General features: G+C 38.2%; 2 protein-coding genes across 2 annotated transcripts in view; one reads left to right on the top strand and one right to left on the bottom strand.

The window, feature by feature from the left end:
• The window catches only part of fancm (FA complementation group M), a 42,281-nt gene that overhangs the window by 17,468 nt on the left and 2,709 nt on the right, over nt 1-22,104 (bottom strand). Inside the window, 9 exon segments of the mRNA XM_085142612.1 lie at nt 252-416; nt 886-1,034; nt 1,128-1,368; nt 1,476-1,682; nt 2,835-3,013; nt 3,472-3,576; nt 3,752-3,844; nt 4,001-4,133; nt 5,064-5,195. Of these exon segments, the coding sequence (XP_084998738.1) occupies nt 252-416; nt 886-1,034; nt 1,128-1,368; nt 1,476-1,682; nt 2,835-3,013; nt 3,472-3,576; nt 3,752-3,844; nt 4,001-4,133; nt 5,064-5,195 (1,404 nt within the window).
• soul3 (heme-binding protein soul3) lies at nt 9,075-21,385 on the top strand. Its single transcript, XM_085142628.1, has 5 exons — nt 9,075-9,676; nt 15,863-15,957; nt 17,167-17,308; nt 17,422-17,605; nt 17,736-21,385. The coding sequence occupies exons 1-5, from the start codon at nt 9,436-9,438 to the stop codon at nt 17,905-17,907; spliced, it is 834 nt and encodes a 277-aa protein (XP_084998754.1). The 5' UTR covers nt 9,075-9,435; the 3' UTR covers nt 17,908-21,385.

Raw genomic sequence — 22,104 nt, 5'->3', positions numbered from 1 at the left:
AAGCAAGATTTATGCAAGATGTCTAAGGTCATTTTATAAAACCAGTTTCCTATCACCAAGAGCTTTTCAATTAGTGGTGTATGCTTTGAATTAGTGGTTAGGTTTTCTACTGATTTACTAGTAAGCTGTCAACGCATTCTAGGCTATAGCTATGCTCCTGTACGACACAAAGAAGTACTACATTTGCTATAACTGAATGCCATATTATTTATAAAACAACAAAATGATGACTAACCAAACATTCGTCTCACCTCATTTTCCTCTCTCATGCGGTCTATGAGCTCCATCACCTTAATAAAGTGGCTGCAGCGGAGGGAATGATCAACAACATGAGAAGGGAGCGCTTTGTGTTGCCAGTGTCTCCATTCCCACAAAGACAGCTCCCTGGATGGTTGTTTGCCTTTGGAAACCTCCTCCTTAGGGACATGAAATAACATAATTAAAAAAGTAATGTTGAAGTAGAAATAATATCATTACATTCAAGTCAATAATATATGACACAAACTGGTTTTACCATGCATAGCTTTCCAGCTGTAGGTGGGAGATTATTCCACCTGAAATCATGGCAACTGCACTTTCCGTGCCCCATGCAAATGTGGAAGTGACACTGAACTGCCAGAAATCCATAGATCCACTCAAAATATCTTCATTTCTATTTTTTCCCCATTTCTGGTCTCAGCTGTTATTGTTACATATGAAGCGGTTCAAAGGGGTAGTTCTATTCAAAACTCCTGTCACTGGATAGTATCATATCCTGTACATATGGATCATGGCACGGCTGTCAAGGTTAAACTTAAAATGAGCCAATAATCAGTGCACCCTTGTTTATCTCCTTTTTAGACCTGCAGTAGAATGAGAGAAACAAAACAATAACACTAAAGAAACCTGAGGAAGTGGGTCACTGGGTATTGACAGGAAGTGTGACTGCTTCAGGGTTGGATGGGGCTCAGTATCCTCCAGCTTCATGGTTGACTCCCATAGGGAATATTCTGTACTGCTCAGAAAACCATTGGATGTTGAGCTGCCCTGTTGAACTACCAAGAGATACACAGATGTGCTCAGTCAATATCAGAAAACCATCCCACAAAGAAAAACTTGATCAATCTTAAAAAAGACTCTGGAATTACTTAGGTTTTGAGGGTGGATGAGTGAGGCCCGACTCTCGGTGTGGGACCGTCGACCCCTGACAGACCTCCTGCTGTTCTCCTGGTGATCAAACTGCCCACAGGTAATGTGCATCTTATGGAGTTTGGGGTACAGCCCTTCAGGCAGCATACGGGGACTGTTGGGATACATGTGGAACCCGTTTTTGTTGCCAGTGATGGACTTGTAGATGCTGCGTTTGTTGCTCTGGCTCTGATTGTAAGTCTGGAGAAAACAAAGACTGAACTTTTTAGGCGGTTTTGTGGAGCCACATTTGCATTATCATCTCTCATTTTGCCTAGAAAGGACTAGAATTACTATACAACACCGACCCGCTCTTCCCGCCCCTCAGCCAGGATGACAACAATGCGTCCCCGACGCTTACGTCCGGTACGCCCCATTCGCTGTACCAAACGAATAGGATTCCTCTGTGCATCGAAGCAAACAATGAGGTCTACCTCTCCGATATCCAGGCCCTCTTCCCCCACACAGGTTGACACCAGTGTGTTGAAGCCTCCATGTCTGAACTTGTGTACCACCTGCAACAAAAAAGTAGGAAAAAGTCATACAAAGTATAAAGTATTTTAATCTTTCCAGCTTATACCATCCCCCTAAACTCTTTAGTGCAACCATATAGCAAAAGTATTATAGCAATACAAATCTGTGCTAACTACATACTAATGGAAAACTGAAGTAATTGTTTGCTTGTTCCAAATTAGAGTCCCTTTTTATGACATTTTACAGATTAAGATCTGCTCTATTTATAGTCCATCACCAGACCAGCCAATGGGATGGTCAGTGCATTTGCATGTTAGTTTGATTCCTGTTTTATTTGCTTATAGGAAATGGAACATGCAGTCTGCAGAGAGGAATTATATTTCTATGGAACCAGCAGTGAAATTAATACATGGGTATTGCACTGACTGCTGTACACAGCTTCTTTGTTGGTTTTATAACCCTATACCCTACAATGATCTGGTTCTTACACGGTGCTTTTCTACTCTACTTGAGCATTTAAAACACTTTATACAACATGGCTCATTTAACCATTCACACACATTCACACAAGCTTGTTTCTAAAGCTAAGTGATTTCTATCCAGATTCACATTGACGATGAATGCACTGGGAGGAACTTGTGGACCAGTATCTTGTCTAACGATATTTTGTCAGACTGGAGCAGCCAGGATTTAAACTACCAACTTTCCAATCAGCCCATGAAGTGCTTACCAAATGTAAACAAGGCAAGTCAAACTCAAACATGGGGTTCACTGCCATTAAAAGGAAAAGTTACAAATGAATTCAGCTGAATTTTAAAACAATACTGTATATTTGAATACATTTTTTATGTGGGATATGAGTCTGTTTTTTATCATGTGATCACAAATCTTTGAATATTGTTGGTCATTGCTTTCTGGGTTTTTTTCTCTTTTAAGATTGCATAGTCAATTTTAGCTTGGCAAAAGGAGTTTAGCCTTGGACACTGTCCTCTTAGTCTTGCCTCTGCTCCCTTTATGGATCACCTCCACCTCCACGCTATCCCTACCATCCTTCTCTGTCACACTACCCTCTTTGTGTACTCCTTCAGTCATTTACATAAATTAATCTTCTCTTGGCTTTTCCTTCTGACTAGCAGTTGTCTGTGCCTCAAAACATTAATAACACTTGTCTTACTGTCTAAAAAAATGTCTACCTCCAGTTGCTCCTTTTGGGTAAAGCCTTTGACCCCCTTCCCAGCTGAAGCTTGGCCCATAAATGTCATGACCCTGATCAGCGGAGCATGGCGGTTCAACATGGCTGCGATCTCCTGTACACTCTCCCGAAATGATGAAAAGATCATCACACGCGTGCTTACCTCCTGAGGACCTGAACCTGGACATCGAGGAGACAGAAGAGAAACAGACTGAATAAAAAATTCCTTCAGTAATCCTGAGCTGAATTCTTTCTGTACGTTTATGACAGTCTAATTCAGACAGAGGAATGCTTTGTTCTGTGATCTTCTTGAAATTAAATACGCTCAGGTCAACCCGACCTCAAGAAAATGTTTTGGTTTTCAGTTCCAAGTTAATGAAACTATACTGTACCAAGCACTGTTATTTAAATCTCCTTTGTTAATAGATATAACCAATGTATGGATGCTACTGTTGTGGTTTAAGTTTACCACAAATTTAATGAACATCACATCCTGAGCTTCCAAAAGTATTTGTTTTCTATAAACATGGCAAGAACGATAATCAACCAAAATATGATGTAGTTAGAAGAGAATATCACATTTCTGCTTGAACACATGTGTGAGTCACAGCATAGCAGTGCTATATTAAGTAGATCACCTTTATTGTTTGCTGAGCTCTCAGCCCACAGTCTGAAATGCTGCAGCACAACCTCCTCCAGTTTCTCCAGTTTGGGGTGGCTGTAAATGAATGGCTCATCTGGACCTACAAAAACAGTGAAACCAAAGCAGTGGATCCTTTGCTGTATTTTAAAGCAGGTATTTTTGTGATAATAGAAAATATCACTGATCAGAGTAAATTAAGATATCAAAACTCTTCTTCTGGCTACATAACAGGCTCAAATATGCGAGTTATGTGAATTGAATAAAAACTTAAATACCAGCAGATGGCTTCATAAACATAGTTTCCATGTCTTTGTAGAGATCCATGAACGTGGGAGTTCTCTGCAGTTCGTTCTTGGCCCTGGACATCTCTGAGCCAAACAAAGCAAGGAGAGGCCTGATGTTAAAAACTTGTTTCCACCCGTGGATAATGTGGCGTTCGAAAGGCTACTGTTCTCTGACTCAACATATTGTTTGGATAAAGGGCTAAGAAATGTACTGCAAAAGTTAGAGGTGAGGTGACTGACCTCTGGATCCGTCCATGATTCCTTGGATGTAAAAGAAGAGAGATCGGAGGCCCATCTGCATCAGCAGCTCGTAGCCATGGTACAGGCTGATACAAAGGGCAAAGTCGCCCTCCAGCATTCCCTGCTGTGGACCCTGCTGAGTGAAAGAGGCTGTGTGACTTCACAAGACCAATGTGGGATCAGAGTGACAGTGGAAGAAAATAAATATAATATTTGGCCATTAAGTGCGGAAAAATAGTATGAAAAATAAAACTGTCCATAACTTCTTCAACTGCAGTAATAACATTTTTTAAACAAAAAATGGAGTATATAAAATGTTCCACTAACAAAGTGAATAATGGATTTCTTTCTCCACTGAACCACAGACTATCGTCCAGCACACCTCAGCCCCGGCTTATTCTAAATAACCGTAAGCAACTGGAAGTATATATGCTGAACCTTTTGCCGTGCAATCAATCACTTATTTACATATGCAACACAACAGCACTTAGTTTTATCTGGAGTTGTGTTTCTGTTTGTTTTGCAAATAAAAGCCCAAGTTCACTATCTTTTGAAATCTCTTCTTGGTGTTAGTAGTTTCTGAGGGAAACATCTGTCTCTTAGCATCTGCTAAGTGCTTAGTTTTTGCTTTGATACTCCCCCCGTATGCCTGTTTTGGTACAGTGTTTTAACTGGAAACAGCTGCCTACTGGAGCATTATGAAAAGGAAATGACAGTGAATCAAAGTAGCATTAAAGTTGCAAGCCAGACAGATAAACACAAAGTCATGATAAAGCTCTGTAGAGACAAGGTGGATAATTCTCTGTAAATGCATCACCACAGGCTACCCTCTTTCCATATTCTTGTAAATGAAGATTAGCGACTTGATTATTAAATAATATTCAGAATAACAGATGCATTCACCGTTAAATCATTAGATAGCTGGCTACATGTCTCGAGTTTCAAGGCCCCATATTTTCTTAAAATGGGTCTTAGTAGATGTAAAAACCTGTGTATCATATCATGTAAAATTATATATTACAGCAGACAGTAGATACCACAATGGGACACAGTCATTACATGCCTTGAGGTGTGATGGTGGATTCTTTCGGAACTGATCCCTGGCAAGAATAAGCTGGTATTTGGTAAGAGTCCGCAGATCCTTGTGGCCCATCACTCGGTTCTGGACCAGACGAGACATGAATTTCTCCAGCACCTGGACAAATGGAGGCAAACACATATATAGGTCATCAATTGTAGGCCACTTCCTGTTCTTTGAGGGGGGCATTATGCATAACACTGACTAGTCGCATCCTAGTGACCCTGAGCTGAAAGGTACATCCAGGAACATACAGATGTTTGTTCTACTGATAAACAGCCTCACACACAGACTAAATGAAAGTCTGACTTCTTAACACTAAATTGTGTTGAAGTGTTTCTCATCTCCCCTGTCCTTGTTTTCTTATAATGGGAAAACAGATTGAAGCGGTTTTTCCAAGAGACAATTTTACCAACATCTATTCATCCTCATGACCGTGGATAATGGGAGGCTGGGTCATTACATTTTCAATTTCAGCTGGGTGGAAAAGTAACTCTGCAAAGTGAATGGAACAAAATTACCCTGGAAAAAAGTAGGTTACCCGGTGGAGTCAACTAGTGTCTAAAAACAAAATTATATAACACATGGCAAGCAATTTTTCTTGTTTTTTAGGGCATTCAAGCATCAAAATTAACAAAGTAAATAAAAGGTATTTTATGTAAAAATGTTATTAACAACCAGTTCAGATTTCCTATAACTACTACATGCCAGTTTCATAACATCTTTTAGGGTTCGGCACATAGTTTAACAACACAAATCAAACAGCAGATGGCAAACATTCAGAATCCAGGAAGAGATAACGAGCCAGAAATGAAGATTTACTCTTTATGAGTGAACTGAGCTGAGGCCATGCCCCATATCTCCTTAACGACAACCTGTTTCTCTGAGATTAATATATGCGTGTGTGTATGTGTGGATGTGTGGATGTATGGATGTATGGATAGATGGATAGATATTAGTTTCATAAAATGTATGTCACACAGGATTTTTTTCTTATTAAGCTCAATTAACCACCTGAATTAGGTGAGGTGGTTAAAGCTAAATCAAAATTCAAAAATGGGTGCTGGATGGAGATATAATTGCACAGTTCAGGTAGTACTCAATGTTCAATGTAGTACTGAGTACTACAGCAAAAATGCTGTAGGCATTTCTATTAATGGTTACAATGAAATCTACCTGCAATATGACAAGGATGGAGCCAATGACGGATTTGCTTGTTTATATGAACAAACACTCTGGGGATAAAACAGTTTTACAGCCTTTTCCCCTTTTTTTCCATTTACTGTGATATATTAGTATATTGTCTGCAAGATGATGAGCAAAATGACAGATGAACACAAAACATGGGGTTTCCGACAATGCAGGCTTAATGTCAGAAGCTAAAAGCTCAGATGTTTTTCTCAGAACTTTTTAGAATCACTAGAAGGTATGATAATTTTCTTACTTCATCTATGCATCCACCATAGATGCTTGAACAACTTATTGATTGCAATTAAATTTAGTGTCGACAACAATCCTAGTCATTCATGACATTCCACTGATTTTCAATCAATGTAAAGATAGTGAAGAACAAAGTTGTGTCTGCACCTCTTACTGTAGCTGCTGTGTGTCCCTTTCTTACTTATAAGATATTTTCTTATTATTTTACATGTCAAGAGAAAGGACCGCTAGCAGCAACCAGCTCGTAGGCTGACAGGTGGAGCTCAGTGTGGAAATGTGTACACAGCGGTCAGGTCCAGATTATGAGATTACTCAGGACCAGATTAGTGAGGTCACTGTTTTAGGCTGCCTGGAATGTGAAGTGAAATAACAGAATGTGCTGAAAGAAAAGTGTCTACTCTGAAAGTAATATGTCTGATTATTTATACCTCCTCTTGTGTAGAAATCAATGCAAATCCTGGCCTCAGTTTATGATTAGTGTCAGCACTAGTTTGTTTCCAAGGGTATCCAGTGATTTACTTTGCCGAAAGAATTACTTTGGAGGTAAAGGTTAAGGTGTTGATTTGCATTTTCCGATTTAAATGTGGAAACTGGGAATGCAAACTTAAAATATATTTTCATATGTACATTTAGCAACTTGATCATAAGGCAAATGCTATCTGAAATAAATGTTTTCTAAAGGATAGTAATATAAAGATGGTGTAGACATTGCACTTTGATTTATCTAGTGCTAGCAAAAAAGAGCTTGGTCCAATTGACAATAATGTAGTTGACAATCTCAATGAGCATGCTCTGTGGGTTCCAGCAGCTGATTGGTTGAGAGCCATGGAGCTAAGTGACGTGAGGAATCGGTCAAAAAGTCTGTCTATAGGCAGCTATTAATAACATAACCTATACTAAACTGAACTCTCACTTTGTCATGTAAACAACGAGGAGGTCTTCATGGTGTGTTTGTGTGTCTGTGTGTCAAGAGTTCTGTGTCTGTATTTTTGTGTGCATAGTAAAGCTGACTTAGTATCACTGACACTTTTGAATAAGTCTAAAGAGAAAAGAACCAGCTGCTAAATGAAGAATACACACTTCAGTATGGTCAACCATGTGACAGCTGATGAGGCGACTGCTGCTACAAGGCTGCTGTTGTGAATCCATATCTGTCTGTGATGGCATATAATAAAGAGACTTAAGGGAAAAGACAAAACTAGTGATTGTGAGGTGGAAAGGCACAGCCATGGAGGGGCCACAGGTTCCCCCCCCCCCCCCCACTCCCTTCTTGTAGAGCATTGTAGGTGTGTCTTTCAGTGTATTTACACAGACCCTCCCACACCAACTACAGTAGATTATATAATATCCTCTGTACGTGCCTGTTGAAGGGTGCAGCATGGTGGCTGGCTGTTGCTGTGACACAGATCAGAGGAAATCCTGCCTAGTCAGTCCCCTAGCGCACAAGTTCGCGTGTGCTTATAATCCACTGCCTGGGAATAAAAAAAAATCTGTCGAAAGACTACAGATTAAAAATAATTATTAAAAAGATCTAGCAAAGAAAAGAACTGATTACTATTTAAAATACATTTTTATCACTCTTTTATAGGTTTTATAGCTTGCTTTAAATAAACGGGCAAAGATGTAAATGCAGGCCGAAAAATTGTGTTCTTAAGGTCAAGGATGTCATTAACTTCTTTAAGCATTTGGATGCAAAAAAAATACACAATAATGAAATGCAAAGCTGTTACTGTGACAGAAAAATACATTAAACTATATGATCCTTTAAGCTGACAGTGAATGGAAGTTAATTACACAAGTAGAACATTTTAAATACCAATCTAGAAAGCATTTTTTCTGAATGATTAATAGAAAAGGGGAGACATAGGTTTTAACTAAAAAATGTATATGTACATAAAAAATAACCAAAATGTAACCAAATCAAGATGTAACTGAAATAAGAGAACAAGTATAATTTAAAGTAAAAGGAATACATTTTATAAAAAATAAAAAGAACAACAGTATGCTAGAAATGCATCTTCTCTTCCTAAAAGGTCAGTTAAAATGTCAGTTTCTCAAATGAAAAAATTCCCGGCTTTGCTCTGTTTTAATACAATTAGGCTACTGTAATTGAAATTATTGATGTCATGGTCAGTCACAATCAAGCTACATGCTGTGACCATGTCCTTAGGGGACTACACGATAAATTATAGAAAAAACTCTGTAATTAAGCAAGAAAACAATTTTAGAATTAACTGAAAATAAGGGGGGAAATTGCTTGCAGCTTATTTGACAAGCAAACAACAAATACATAGCCTAATTACATAGCTACTTCACAAAGAGACTCCAAGGTTAATTATTTAATTAGTAAATAATAGCTACAAACGGACTTGAAAATTAGTATAAAAAGCATTTTTAATGCTGCCATTAGCTAAACCTTTCTAGGTAAACTGCTGGGTGAGATATGTAAGGGTAGGGAGTCTTGGTGGGTGTGAGGAGAGGAGGTGGGGGTTGTGGGAGCCCACAGATCACGTGGTTTTACGGCCCGCCCTCATCTCTATAAACATAGCGCTGACCTCCGGCGACGACAAGGGAAGCGTCACGCTGCTCCGCACGAGCGAAAGAGACGTCGACTTTTTTGTTTTCAGCGGCTCTAAAGTGTTCCCGGTGAAAGAAAATGCGTCGTTTAAGTCGTATATAAGTCAGCTATGCAAACATGGCTATGTGCATCGGGTGAAGCTTAGCAGCGCCTGGTTTGTCGACCATAAAGTAAAGGTTGTCCTAATCTGGACAAGCAAAAACAACGCGGCGCGTAGAAGGAAGAAGACTAGCGCTTGAGCAAATCGTCGTTCCGGACGATTTTTAAGCATTTATTCTTTTGCCCATTAATTTGAGGCAGTTTTCTAATTAGATACTAGGCAATTTTACAAAGAAAAAAATGGACCGAGGTGGCTGCCAGATGAGTGGCGGCGGTCCTAGTAGTGGAGACGGTAGCGGCCCCGACCGACACGGGATGATCACACTGGAGGACCTGGAGTCTTTCTCGGAGGACCAGCCCTCAGACTCTGGCAATGGGAGTCTCGAAGAAGGCCAGACCATGGAGGAAGACGAAAATCCAGACCGCCTGCTACATTACTGGCAGGAGGTAGCGAGGGGACACCAAGTGGAAGTTTCTCAAGGTGAAAAAAAAAAAAAAAAAAAAAAAAAAAAAAAAAAAAAAAAAAAAATATATATATATATATATATATATATATATATATATATATATATATATACACACACTTATATACAGAAATGATGTTGGGGGAATTGTTAAAAACAAAAAAGGTACATGCCAACGTAGCTGACATACACCTTGGCTTTTAGCCTCGTAGTTTTAGTAGCCTACTCTTCCTGTTTCTTTTATAAACTTTAATGTGAGAGATAGAAAGAGCGGCAAACAAGTCAAAACAACAGCTAAAGGGATGTTTAATTTTGGCATTAAATTTTTTTGTTGTTGAAGGATCCACGTACATTGACCTAGATTCCGGTTAGGGACATAGACAAACCTGTTCCAGCCAGAACATTTCTTAATTTCAGACAAGCATGTGTTTAGTTCGTAAAAACAAAAACAACAAAAAACTTGTAAAATTCGTAAATTAGTTTAAAAATGTGAACGTAATAAATGCATGCTAAAACTAAAAACACTTGCGGGCAGAAGGGTTGTAATTAAACGGGAAAAGCAATAGGAGGTGGTTCCTACAGTTTGCCCATGGGGCCTCCAGGATCCCTAGTAAGAGATTTAGTGTATAGGGCTTAAAATCTGTTGTTTTAATGGCTACTACTTTTTATGCTTGAATATTTGCAGATGCCTTTGGCCTGCTTGAGTAAATAGTCCATCTGTCACAATAGTAAAGCCACACTTAACTCTTACACAGGGGGCACAGTGAGTATAGTGAGTTATTCACATCAAATAAATGGTGTGTAAGGCTCAGCTATTGCTACAAAATCATGGACCATGTATGGCACATAAAACAGTCCAGCATATACATCTGTCTGCTTACAACTCAAAATATTCATAATATTGGTTTGCAACATTATAGACACTGTAATATTATGATAGAAGTATTAGGTCAGGGCAACAGATCTAATACTTAGTAGTAATAGCCTGTTTGATCTAGTAGTAAATATAGTAATATTAGAGTGTGTGTTAAGATTAATAGAGATGCTTTGGCTTCCTTTTTTTGTTGGTCATCAGACAAAAACAAATTGTGTGGTTGATGGCAGATGACAGGCTGTTTTGCTTTGATGGGAAATACAAAGTGTACACTCGCAAATTAGACAGACACATTTGCCACTCAAACTGTTAGATGTGCCTAACAGGGTTTTATACATAATATTTGCTTGATTCAGCACTATATCCCTGTTAGAGGAATAACTCGGTAAGGTTACAGAAGTATAAAGACAAAGAATATAGAATATAGAGATTTTTATAGAATAATAAAAATAACATAAGCTTGACTGTATTTGTGATTTCACAATGGACCTTTTTTTAACCTCACAATAACCATATGTGTGATATGTCTGACATAGAATTCATGAAATAAAGCTAACAGATTTGCACTTTGTTAACCCACAATGATCAACTCTGTTTACAGTCACTAATATTTCCTTAACAATGTTTTGTTTCCTTGTGCCCTGTTCAGCCACAGGCTGTGATAGGTGCAGTTTTTTACTTGTGCATTGGTACACCTGCGTTGCTTTATGAACACAAATAAAAAAATTTCAGTCATACCTGGACCTGATAGAAAAAAAAACGTCTTTTTTTTCCCTGAAATTTGGAAAAGAGAGAACACCGAAAACCAATTGTTAAACGGTGATACACACACATAACCAGCTATATATGTACAACAATTTTTGAAATCATACAAAACAATGCAGGTGTAGGACTCTTATTTCCTTGTTCATTTACTCGCTCAGTTAGACGAGCAGAAGGATGAGAGATGAACTAAGGAGTGTGCTCTATATTCACGTGTGTTTTTATGTGTGCATGATGTATTTACAAAGTGTTTATAATGTAATCAGGGTTGCTCAAGAATGCCTTGTTCATGGTTTTAGGTTTTAAGCAACAACTGAGATGCTGAGTCTGATTAGCATGTCCGGCACAAAACGCACACAAACACATATGCCTCATACAGTCTTTAGATGTAATTTTAAATTGCAACATTACTTTGTGTTTAACTTAAAAGTATTAACCACTGAGAATATTAATTCTGACACCAAATTGGCAAAAGAGGGTCGGTTTATTTTAGTCACTGATTCAATTCATTCCATTATTGCCTGGTTTTTCCTGGCTCAGAATGCAGGATGACTAAGTTAAAATGGTTTGTCCAGTAAAGGCAACAAGTCTGTGGAACTTTAGTTGATAGAAATCCATGAATTTTCCTGTTTGTGCCTTGACCACTTTTTAAATCAAATGCAATTAATATTGAATATACAAAACCCTAATTAATAACAGCGTAAAAAGAATTTGGCAGCTGCACAAATGAAGAACATTCACAAGGATTTCATGAGTTTCAAAACCCTGTATTCAGATAAATTAAAAATGAATTCTGGCAGTGGTCCCATTCCCAAAATCTTTAGCCATGACTACAGTCTTCATCATTATCCTTTGGATCTGCTTAAAACATAAAAAGGTAAGATTACATTTGGTTGTGGGTTTTATGAAGGCGTGCTCAGAATTGCTCTATGCAAAAAACAAAAAAAACAACCAAATACAATCTTACCTTTTTCAGTTCATTCTGCTTTGCTGATTACTAACAAATGTTGCAAACTTGTAGTTTTCTAAGTTTGATTTTAGCATGTGAATTCAGACGTGCTCGGCAGGAGCCGACAACAAAAACAGTAGTCTCGTACTCAGAAGTCTTTCAAGTCACTGGTGATCGCAGATCTTGGAGACAGAGACTTGAACAATAAGCCTATTGAGATAAGTTAAACTTCAGCATTTTAATTCCTGCTCGACAGCAATAAAACCTGCCCTATTGGGCACTAAACCAAATCACAGGCTTCTTATTAGTTCAGCCTCTGTATGTCAGAATACATGGATTCTTTTAGGCTGAATACAGTTTACATGTCTATACTTCAGTATATGTGTAACTCAAATTATTTAACAAAAGTAATTGTTTTTATTAAATATTATGTGGTGGCAAGGAGCTTAAGAAAATTAGATGTACTTAGGAAAACTATATTTTATAACAATTAAAAGAATTTAATCATCTACTATCACCCTTAGATACGCAATCATTTAGTTTCTAACCATCTGCTATTTGTCTCTTTGGCTGCCCTTAGGGAATCCAGTAACAGACTGGCACAACCTCCTCCCTCTGTTCCCTGACCGCAGCACTAATTGAGGACAAAATCACTTGCTGGGCCTTTCTGACTCAGAGGGGATTAAATACCTTGCCTATGCTGGTACTGAGGTTGTGGCCTCACTGTAGTACTAAGGGGACAAGCCTAGGCCACAGTAAACTGCTTTGCTCTAATTGGGACTGAGACCAGTGCTGCAGTTTTAAAATAGTAATAATTTGACCAGTAACCAGATTATTAAAATGCCCGATGCTGACATCTGGGTGTTGTTGTTTTTCTTCACTTACCTTCCAGCCAGTTACACACGAGTTCAGTGACAGAGATTTATGAAGATATGACATCAAAAGCAATGCGCCATAATGGATAAACCTTGGCCAATGGCACCATTTAATCACTTCTTATTTTCCAGTAGGCCAATGTTCAGCTGGTGAATGAACACATCATTGATCAATATATTGTAACTGGTATCCATAGCAACCAGTTTCATTAGAGGTTTTGTTTGTTTGTTTTATCGACTCTTTCAGGATACCCTGCTGTCACTACAGGAAAGTCCTTTAGACTGTAATTTTCATGCTGGAGACAAAGATGATAATTGACTCACTGAAGAGTAAAATTAGGTCAAGAGAGCAGATATAACCAGCTGTGATGGAGGGATGAAGAGTTTCTAGCATGTAAACAAGATGAATGTTCATGCCAGTTTGAGCTCACTCAATACCCACTTGCATGGTGTGTTTAACTTTACATCAGTGACTATCCAATGAACGAAGCTGATCGCTGACATGCCATAGTGTCCCTTAAGATTGACAGTATAACACAAATTTAAATGAAATTTAAGAAAAACAAAACAAATTCAGTAGTTATGGCTGTTTTTCCAAGCTTATCTAATATGACAATGAAGGATGTGGCACACGCAGTGGTCTTACTAGGTTTGTACTAAAGCTGTTGTAACTTCTGTTACAACAACTTTAGTAGTTAGTATTAACTTCAAAAACTAACTACTAACTTCAGTTGCTGAAACTATTTTTGTGCAGTGTTTTTGGTTTCTCTGTGATCTTTAGTAAAGCCAAAAATGCATCCAAAAAACAGACAAGGCATTTTTATTTGGTGCAAGCTGCTGGAGTTGCCCAGTCCACTCAAGGTTTTAGTTTTCCTCCATGAGGTTTCCATGTCACAGACTGGACAAGGGTCCAGCAACACATACAGTACATAATAGGGGGACATATTAACAGAATTTAAAACCAAAATAACTAAAGCAACAATGACATGGGCACGATTACATCAATTAGAGGTTCTTGTCGGCTTTGATTCATTTTTGATTAATTGCTCAGGCCTGCTTCCAGCCAAACATCCTCATTTGAGTCCAGCCTGATGCTTTATAACAAATGTTTAAGTGATGAAATAGTTTGATTAACAAGTTGCAATTTGTTATGTATGTACAATTGGCAACTACAAGGGGAGTGAAATGGAGGTTAGTGGAACAGGAGGCACACTGAGAGTGGGACATGACTACAGCTCAGGTACAAAAACAAGCATTTGTGTTGACTGTTCTGCGTCAACACTGAGAAGCTTTGGAAGTCCTGCAATTGAAACTGATGAGTTTGCTTGATTGTGCAAGCAGTACATGCCTGCACGTGTGTTGGTGAGGGTGGGGGCGAGGCTATCGTAGATAAAATTTTAGAAATTAAAACATTTTATTGTTCATTCTGGGTCCCTGCTCCTAAATCTGGTTACCTATTTAATGAGGAAACTGCAAAACGACAAAGAAATTTAAAAAAAAAAAAATATATATATATATATATATATATATATATATATATATATATATATATACATATACATATGTTGAAAAATGGCACATTTACTTTGATTACAATCTGGTGACTGACTACCAAAGAAGTTTTGTTCCCTCAGTAATGTTTGTGAATAAGAAACCTGTCTGTACAGTTGCTGTTTTGGCTGCAGCATAAAGTTCTTTTTTTTGTTGTTGTTTTTTTTAAATGCACTTTGCCACTTCATTTTGCATAACTAGTGAAAAACAAGGACTTCATAAGCTACAAAAACTTTTATTGGCAATTAATTAGAAATTTAGTGGTGCTAATGCCAAAACCTTTTTGTCAGGACTTCACAGCGTAACGTTTCATGAGATCCTACTAAATATTTAGACACTCTTTGTCTGTTACATGCATCAGTCTGCTTTCTCTGTTGCCAAGTAATTGATCCCCTAAATAACACACATGTCTCTGACCTTGTTGCCCTCATGATATTGAGTGATAAAATGTGATTGAATTGGATTCACCTTAAGTGCCTGGTGTTTGATTGTTCATTTCTGTAGTGATGTTAAGTTTGAGGATAAGTAGCCCTTTGGTAGTTGTAATCAGCAGAGTGTACACTAGTCTTTTTTGTTTGTTTGTTTTTTTGCAATAAATTTTCTGTTTGTTTAATAAATTAACTAAATGAAATGAATGAGCATAAAATACTGTAAAGTGCCAAGGCATCTCTAGTGCTGTAAAAGAGCAGGTGAATAAGGTTTCAAAACCATTGGCCAGTGCTGTAGTCTCGCTCAGTTAATACCAGTCTATACCTGGCCTTGGGCAGCTTTAGTCAATGTTCCCTTCCATCAGCTCTAATAAACATAACTCTCTTCAACATCCTGGCACAATGCTCTTCCCAGCTGGCAGCGCTTTCTCCCTCAAACTAACAACACTGCCAGCCAACAGATTACTGCAACTGAGGACATTTCGCACAGATAAGAGGGCACACTGCACATTTTTATACAATGCAAGAGATAATATGTACTATTTGGACATCATAGTAGGGAGTTGCGTGACTATACACATTTTTATTAATGCATTTTAATTTCCTTAGCATGGAAGGCCGAATATGGTATCAAGAAAAAGCCTGTTACTGAATTCCCAGTACACAGGCTCAGTTGGGTGTATCTAACTGCCACGAACATGCTACAAACTATCTTATAGACATGTTTTTTTGTGTGTAACGGGTTATGTTTGTCTGTTTGACAGATATGGCAGAACCCATTCAACAGCTAAGCACCAATAACCAAGGACGCAGTCACAGAGAGCAGGTCCCGTTTACCCTCCTTGGACGCAAAGAGAAGGTATCACTGACTTTTACTACTTTGTCAAGGGAAATGGATATAATCACCATCTTCCTATACATTTTAATGTTCTGCATAAATGACAAAAGAGAGCAGCTGCCAAATAGGTCACCCAGTTTAAAGGACTGGAACATATCTGCACTGAGAAATAGACTTGAATATTCATACCCTCCAAGTATTTGAAGAGTCCATCAAAAAGTTAAGTATACTTTACATAAGAAAGACTGTAAACTACTTAATACAGTGGAGCCATGTTTTTGTCAATAAACCTAAACATGATTAAGCTCATAGCAAGTTTATGTAAATATAATTATATATTTAAGTCTGACATTATTATTATTATTACTACACCTGAATTACAAATTGTACTACAACACATGTAGGATTTGTACAAATAAATCCTACATGTAAACGACTCCTCTCTACAGATATCCAATAAAAAACAAAAACACAAATGTCAATCTACAGTCACGTACATGTTTTCTCTGTGTGAGGGTCAGATCTTTATTTCTGTCAAAGTGATCGTGTCACCCAAAGCTGTTTAAAGTCCTTTGTGGACTGTATAAATAAAATGGGCTAATTGGTTTAACTTGAGTTAATTAGTTCATTAAAACTTGGCCAGAGACTCCAGTTAAACAAAGGGCAGTCACGGCACGCTATTCTTAGAGCAGTTTTGGGCACCTTGTAAATCACATATTTTGCTAACATCCAGAGTCCAGTTTCTTTCCTGAATCCTGGCATAAAACATGCTGTCATTTTAAGTTGATTTTAGATTTACAGATCGCACAACCGTAAGTGAAGAAAAATAAGATTGTTGTACCTGCTTAAGAAAAGTTTCCTATGCATTTAAGAACAAGTTTAAAAAAAAAAACCAAGTGAATAGAACTGAGGGAGTTTTGTAGTAAATAAGAGGTTAATTTTATTTGGAAAGCTTAGTGAAGACTCAATTAAAAAAGAAACAAAACCTGACCTGTAACCTTATTTTAAAAAAGGAAAGAAATGTGGGTAAAACCAATCATTTTGATTTGAAGTATTTAATATTCACAAAACGTGCTACTTTTATGTACGCTTAAAAGGCCAACCACTGTACTTGGTTTTGTGAAATATGCAGATCTGCAGACATTCGTGTCCACAGCAGTCAAAACCTTTGCTCCGTCTACCAGAGTATTCCTAGGATGTTTATGTTTTTGTCTGTGTTTTCTTTGTCAGTGTGGTGAGATCCTGTATGAGAAACGCCACTATGAAAAGGGTCACTGGGCTTGTATAATAATGCGTGAGGAGACGTATGAACAGAGCATTTGCTATGGCTTTATGAGGATAATGAGATACATCTGCCAACACAACTCCTTAGGTGAGTCTGGAAGCAAGAGACTGTTTTACGCATACGATTAGAGGCTGGCAAGCTGATTTAAGCTATTCCTTATATCAGCCTGACAGTGATACTTTGCTTTTTTCTACATGTAGGTGACTATCTGGGCATGACGCTGCCTATTGTAACAGTGGTGCGCACAGATGAGAATCATACTGTAATGTCCCCTGATGTCACTGTGGCTTACTACCTTCCCACTGAGCACCAGGCCCAGCCCCCCCAACCTCAGGACAGTGACATTGTCATTGAGATCTGGCCTGCCACTGTTGTATATACGAGGTTAGTAGCTTAAAAGAAATCTTTTCTAAATGAGCTCCCTCCCTTTGTTACTGACTTTACAGTAAGTGATTATTAAGGTTAGAATTTGTGCTTAGTTTTACACTTATAGATCACTCCTTCCCTCTTCCAGAGCCTTTAGCGGTCCCACCAATGAAGTGACCATCATAAACCAGATAAGCACCTTGGCCGAGCTGCTGGAGTCTCCAGGAGTGTGTGTCAACGACTCATTCATCGTGGCCGGCTACACCAACCCTGCTCACAGCAACCGTCAGAATGAAATCTGGTTTTTAGAGCGGCGCTAAGGGAGAGCGGGATTACGTGGCATCCTACTTGTGACCCTTAACCTTCATAAAGACTCCCTTAACACTGCCCCAGCTTAGCTACAGCCTCAGGTGCAACATCGTCGTCAGTCACCACCACTACTACCTGAAATGACCACCAGCCTAGCAACACTCCAGAACCGTCTGGTTTCATCTTTAAATGACAACAAGCTCAACCTCAGTCAGTTTTCCTTTCTGTTCATTTTAGTTAGATCATTTGACACACAAGAACTGAACTCGACCACTGCCATAGTCTTGTGAACACTACTCAGATGATAGGGTGAAGCGTAGCATTTACTCCTGCTTAAAGATGGCTAACAACCTTTTCCTAAGCACACTGCCCACTAAGTGGTGTCAGAAACATGCAACGGCCTGCTCATCTGCAGAGGAGTCAGGCTTCGTGGTGGACATGCAGCCTTATTATGCTCCCTTCTTTTTTGTTGCGCAGCCACAATGTCTTGTTATGGAATGACGCCATCATTCTCTTGCTTATTGAGGCATTTACAGCTCTGCCACAGTTGATCCACTGTTACTTTACCTCTGGATTACATACTTCATTACAGGTTATAGGTTTGTGATAACAGTCACACAGCATATTCTGCATATTCAGCAAAAAGTGCAATATTTATTAGATAACCATAACAACATGGCAGTACCTGGGCCACTAACCTAACCCAATCTAGGTGCGTTCAGTTGATGAAAGTTTAGGAGGGGATTCTGCAGCATCCATCTTGACCTGAACTAGTGGCTTTAACCATAAATAAGCTTGACACAAACGGTGACGTTAATTTAGAAAACAAGCACTTTTGAACGTAACTTGTTCATGTGTGTTTACACTTGAATGTAAATCTACGGGACAAGGGGTAACACACAGATCACTTCTACAAACCAAATGCTGAAACACTCACTGATAGATATATATATATATATATATTTTTTTTTTTTTTGCTGAATGACAATCATACAGTACTTATAGATTATATACATCCTTTTTTCTTAAGAAAATAATGCAGTGTAACGCATTCCTCATGTTTCAGGTCTTGTACACACACAAGTAGTTACCCAAGTACCTCTTTTTGTGCTTTAAAAATAAACAAAAAACTACTTGTTAGTATTAGTCATCATTCACTAACAATTGCAAATACTACTGCTGCTGAGTAGAGACGATGCAAACTCGTTAAGAGATACACAACAAAAAATATAACTGTGATAAAAATAGAAGGCGCAATTCTGATTCAGTTAAACTCATCTTCTATCAAAAGAGGAGTCTATAAAGAGATGGATGGTTTTCTTCATTATATTTTAATATAAAATCATTAAACAAATTAATTGAGAACTCCAGCTAACCCTGCAGTTTGCAATAACAGGGATTTTTCTCTTCTGGAAATAAGAGAATCTCTCTTCCAGTGAGATAAACCTGGTAAAGAATTGGCCAAATTATCACAGTGTGAGGATTTTTACCAGAACATTTGTAGCTTTTTTCTTTCTTTTTTTTATGTAGGAAAATACAAGGTAAAATGATCATTGTGTGAAACGGAAAGCATTACAATTAAGAAAGTTGGTATTGGGTTGGGGAGGTTGCCCAGTCTTAATCTCAAGAAGAACCGGTTAACATCAGTGCATCCAAATCCAAAGACTTTATTCTGCATTAAATGATTGTAGCATTGATATGATACTCTGTGACATTCTGTAGGGTGTAAACTCTTGCAAAGCCATGTTACGTGTAGGTCGGTATTCCCTCTGAGAGCCTAGTTACATAGCAACTGCAAGTGTCTGGATTAATTTGTTTTGCTTCTTTTTTTCTAGTGTTCTACAAAAGTGTTATGTAATGTGAAAATTAAAGTGTACCAACATGAGCTACTGTAGTTTTTTTTTTGTTTAATAAAAATGTGCTTGTCTCCTGTCTTTTCAAATCTACTCTGGTGAAGTTTTTACAAGGTTGACATACACGGAGCTTGAGCTCTGCGCAGCTTTTGGCATATTCATGAAGAATTTAGTTTTATTAAATAACTCCCAGTCTTATGAGTCAGATGAGCTGATGATAAAGCTCCAGATTTACTACGTAAACCAAGCCTATTCAAATGGCGGCCCAGAAGCAACCTGCGAGTGGCCCTGCCTGTGGTCCAAGCAGAAACACAGAGAAAATGCAAAAAATTAATTCATTAATTAATTTAAAAAAAAATTAAAAATTCCTACAGCGTAGTGTAGACTGTGAATGCAACACTCCTAGTAGCCTAGCAATATTTAACCCACAATGCACCGTGATGTAAACATATTAAACAATCATTGTAATATATGATGCGACAACAGCATGTTTTTCTCACTCCAAAAGCGCAAAATTGACAATGAACCCTGCCTGGACTGACAAATACTTATTCATTTTACCGCCAAATCCAAATGCCAAACCAATGTGTTTAATTTGCAGTGAGTGTGTTGCTGTACTTACGAAGGCACCACAATGACAAACACCAGACTTTCTACACAAACTTTCCAGAGCAATCTCAGGAGAGGGCTGCAAAAGTACAGTTTAACTGCGAGTTTAATAATCTTACAACCGGAGTTGTACTACCACGGTGAGGGTCCTGTACAGTCCAAGAGAGAGCTGCAGCAGCTTTCCTTCGTGTTTGCTTCTTGGCGAAGAAGAAAAGGCCTTTCACAGATTCTGAAACAGTGAAATACTGCATGCTGGCCGTGGTGGATGCGGTGATAAGTGACGAAAAAATTAAAGTAAGTGTGACATCTGCTATTAAAAACGTACCCCTGTCAGACAGTTCGTAGAGTTGAAGTTCTGGCGTCAGACGAGTTTGAAATGCTGTTAGATGACCTGAGGAAAACTGATGTAATATCTATAGCAGAAGATGGGTTCAAAATGTTTTTTTTATTATTATTATTTCAAATGTGCAAAAAAAAAAAAAAAAGTTTAGTTATAGTTCCCCTTTTTTTAAATGGACCTTTTGGTGTGCATTTGTGAGAGGTCACCAGATTTACAGGGGGAAAAGGAATAAAAAAAAAAAAACTTTTTCAATACACTTGTGTGGGTTTGAAATTTATTATGATCTGCTGCTTACTGGCTGCAAAAAAATATCTGGCCCAGATAAATTCCTCGGTTTGAAAATCTGGCCCAACTAACTTTTTAGTTGAATAGCCATGACGTAAACTGTTTGGATACAAAGTAGCTGCAGACAAAATTACTCTACTCCTTGCCAAGTACAGTCTAAATAAACAGTCTGAGAAAGGGCAAAAGTCAGATCACTTCATATGCTACCAATTAACCCCACCACACACACGCGCATTATGAATTACAAATACAACAAATGAGAGGTTTGATTATTTCAATAATAAAAAAGTAGTCAGCAGGCCACCAGAGACAAAACATGAGGAATAGATTGTGTTATCTGTTGGTGTGCCAAGAAAAACCTAAGGCTGCAAAGCAAATAGCTTCCAGGACCCATTATACTTTTATTTTACCTCCAGGGGACTATTCTATCTTTTTTGTGGTGTCAAGTGTATTAAATAAAAGGTGTCACACCCTGCTTTGGTCTGAAATGTAGGACATAATCCATTTCAAAACATAGTGTTGAGTTACTGGAGCAAAGTAATTACACACTCCAAAAATAAGGACACAGGCAGTATACAGTAGTCTATCATAGTGCTGCTCGTGAGACAATACAGCACTCTGTGTAACGCCTAAAAGAAATAAAGCCAGCTGACTGGAATTGCATGAAGGCTTAAAGAGTTTTTAACTCGCAGATGAGACTGAGTAATAATACTGTAATAGATAGTTTTAGTCATAAATATAACCTCATTTAGGTTAATTCATTCTTGTTGGGCAAATTGTTCTTTAATGCATATCTACAGCTCCCATAACAACAACCATAAAAGGTGTAAGCTTTAAGCCAAATATCTTCTGAGCTCAGTGGCCTTTAGATGTGCCGTCATTAAATCCGCACTTAATCGAACCGCAAGAGAAATGCGACTCAAGTCGATATATGGGCAAGCACTGGCCTTTCTAATGTCTGAGCCAAAAGCTGGAGGAAAAAACAGAAAAAGCACCTGTATGCATGACTACTTCATTTATCTGATTTGTTTAACAGTTACTAAATTGTGCTTGCATGACTGCAATAATGAATACAAAATAACCCAATGTTTTGGCAGTGGAAAATGGATTTCCGCAGGTTA

This window comes from Neolamprologus multifasciatus, chromosome 19 (genome assembly GCF_963576455.1).
Source record: "Neolamprologus multifasciatus chromosome 19, fNeoMul1.2, whole genome shotgun sequence".
Taxonomy (NCBI): domain Eukaryota; kingdom Metazoa; phylum Chordata; class Actinopteri; order Cichliformes; family Cichlidae; genus Neolamprologus; species Neolamprologus multifasciatus.
This window is presented reverse-complemented; position numbering and strand designations above follow the sequence as displayed.

Excerpts from the sequence above, each read along its gene's own strand:
- soul3 (XM_085142628.1), top strand. The coding sequence starts at position 9,436 with ATGGACCGAGGTGGCTGCCAGATGAGTGGCGGCGGTCCTAGTAGTGGA. Across the intron at positions 9,677-15,862 it reads CCAAGTGGAAGTTTCTCAAG|ATATGGCAGAACCCATTCAA; the intron begins GTGAAAAAAAAA and ends TCTGTTTGACAG. Across the intron at positions 15,958-17,166 it reads TCCTTGGACGCAAAGAGAAG|TGTGGTGAGATCCTGTATGA; the intron begins GTATCACTGACT and ends TTTCTTTGTCAG.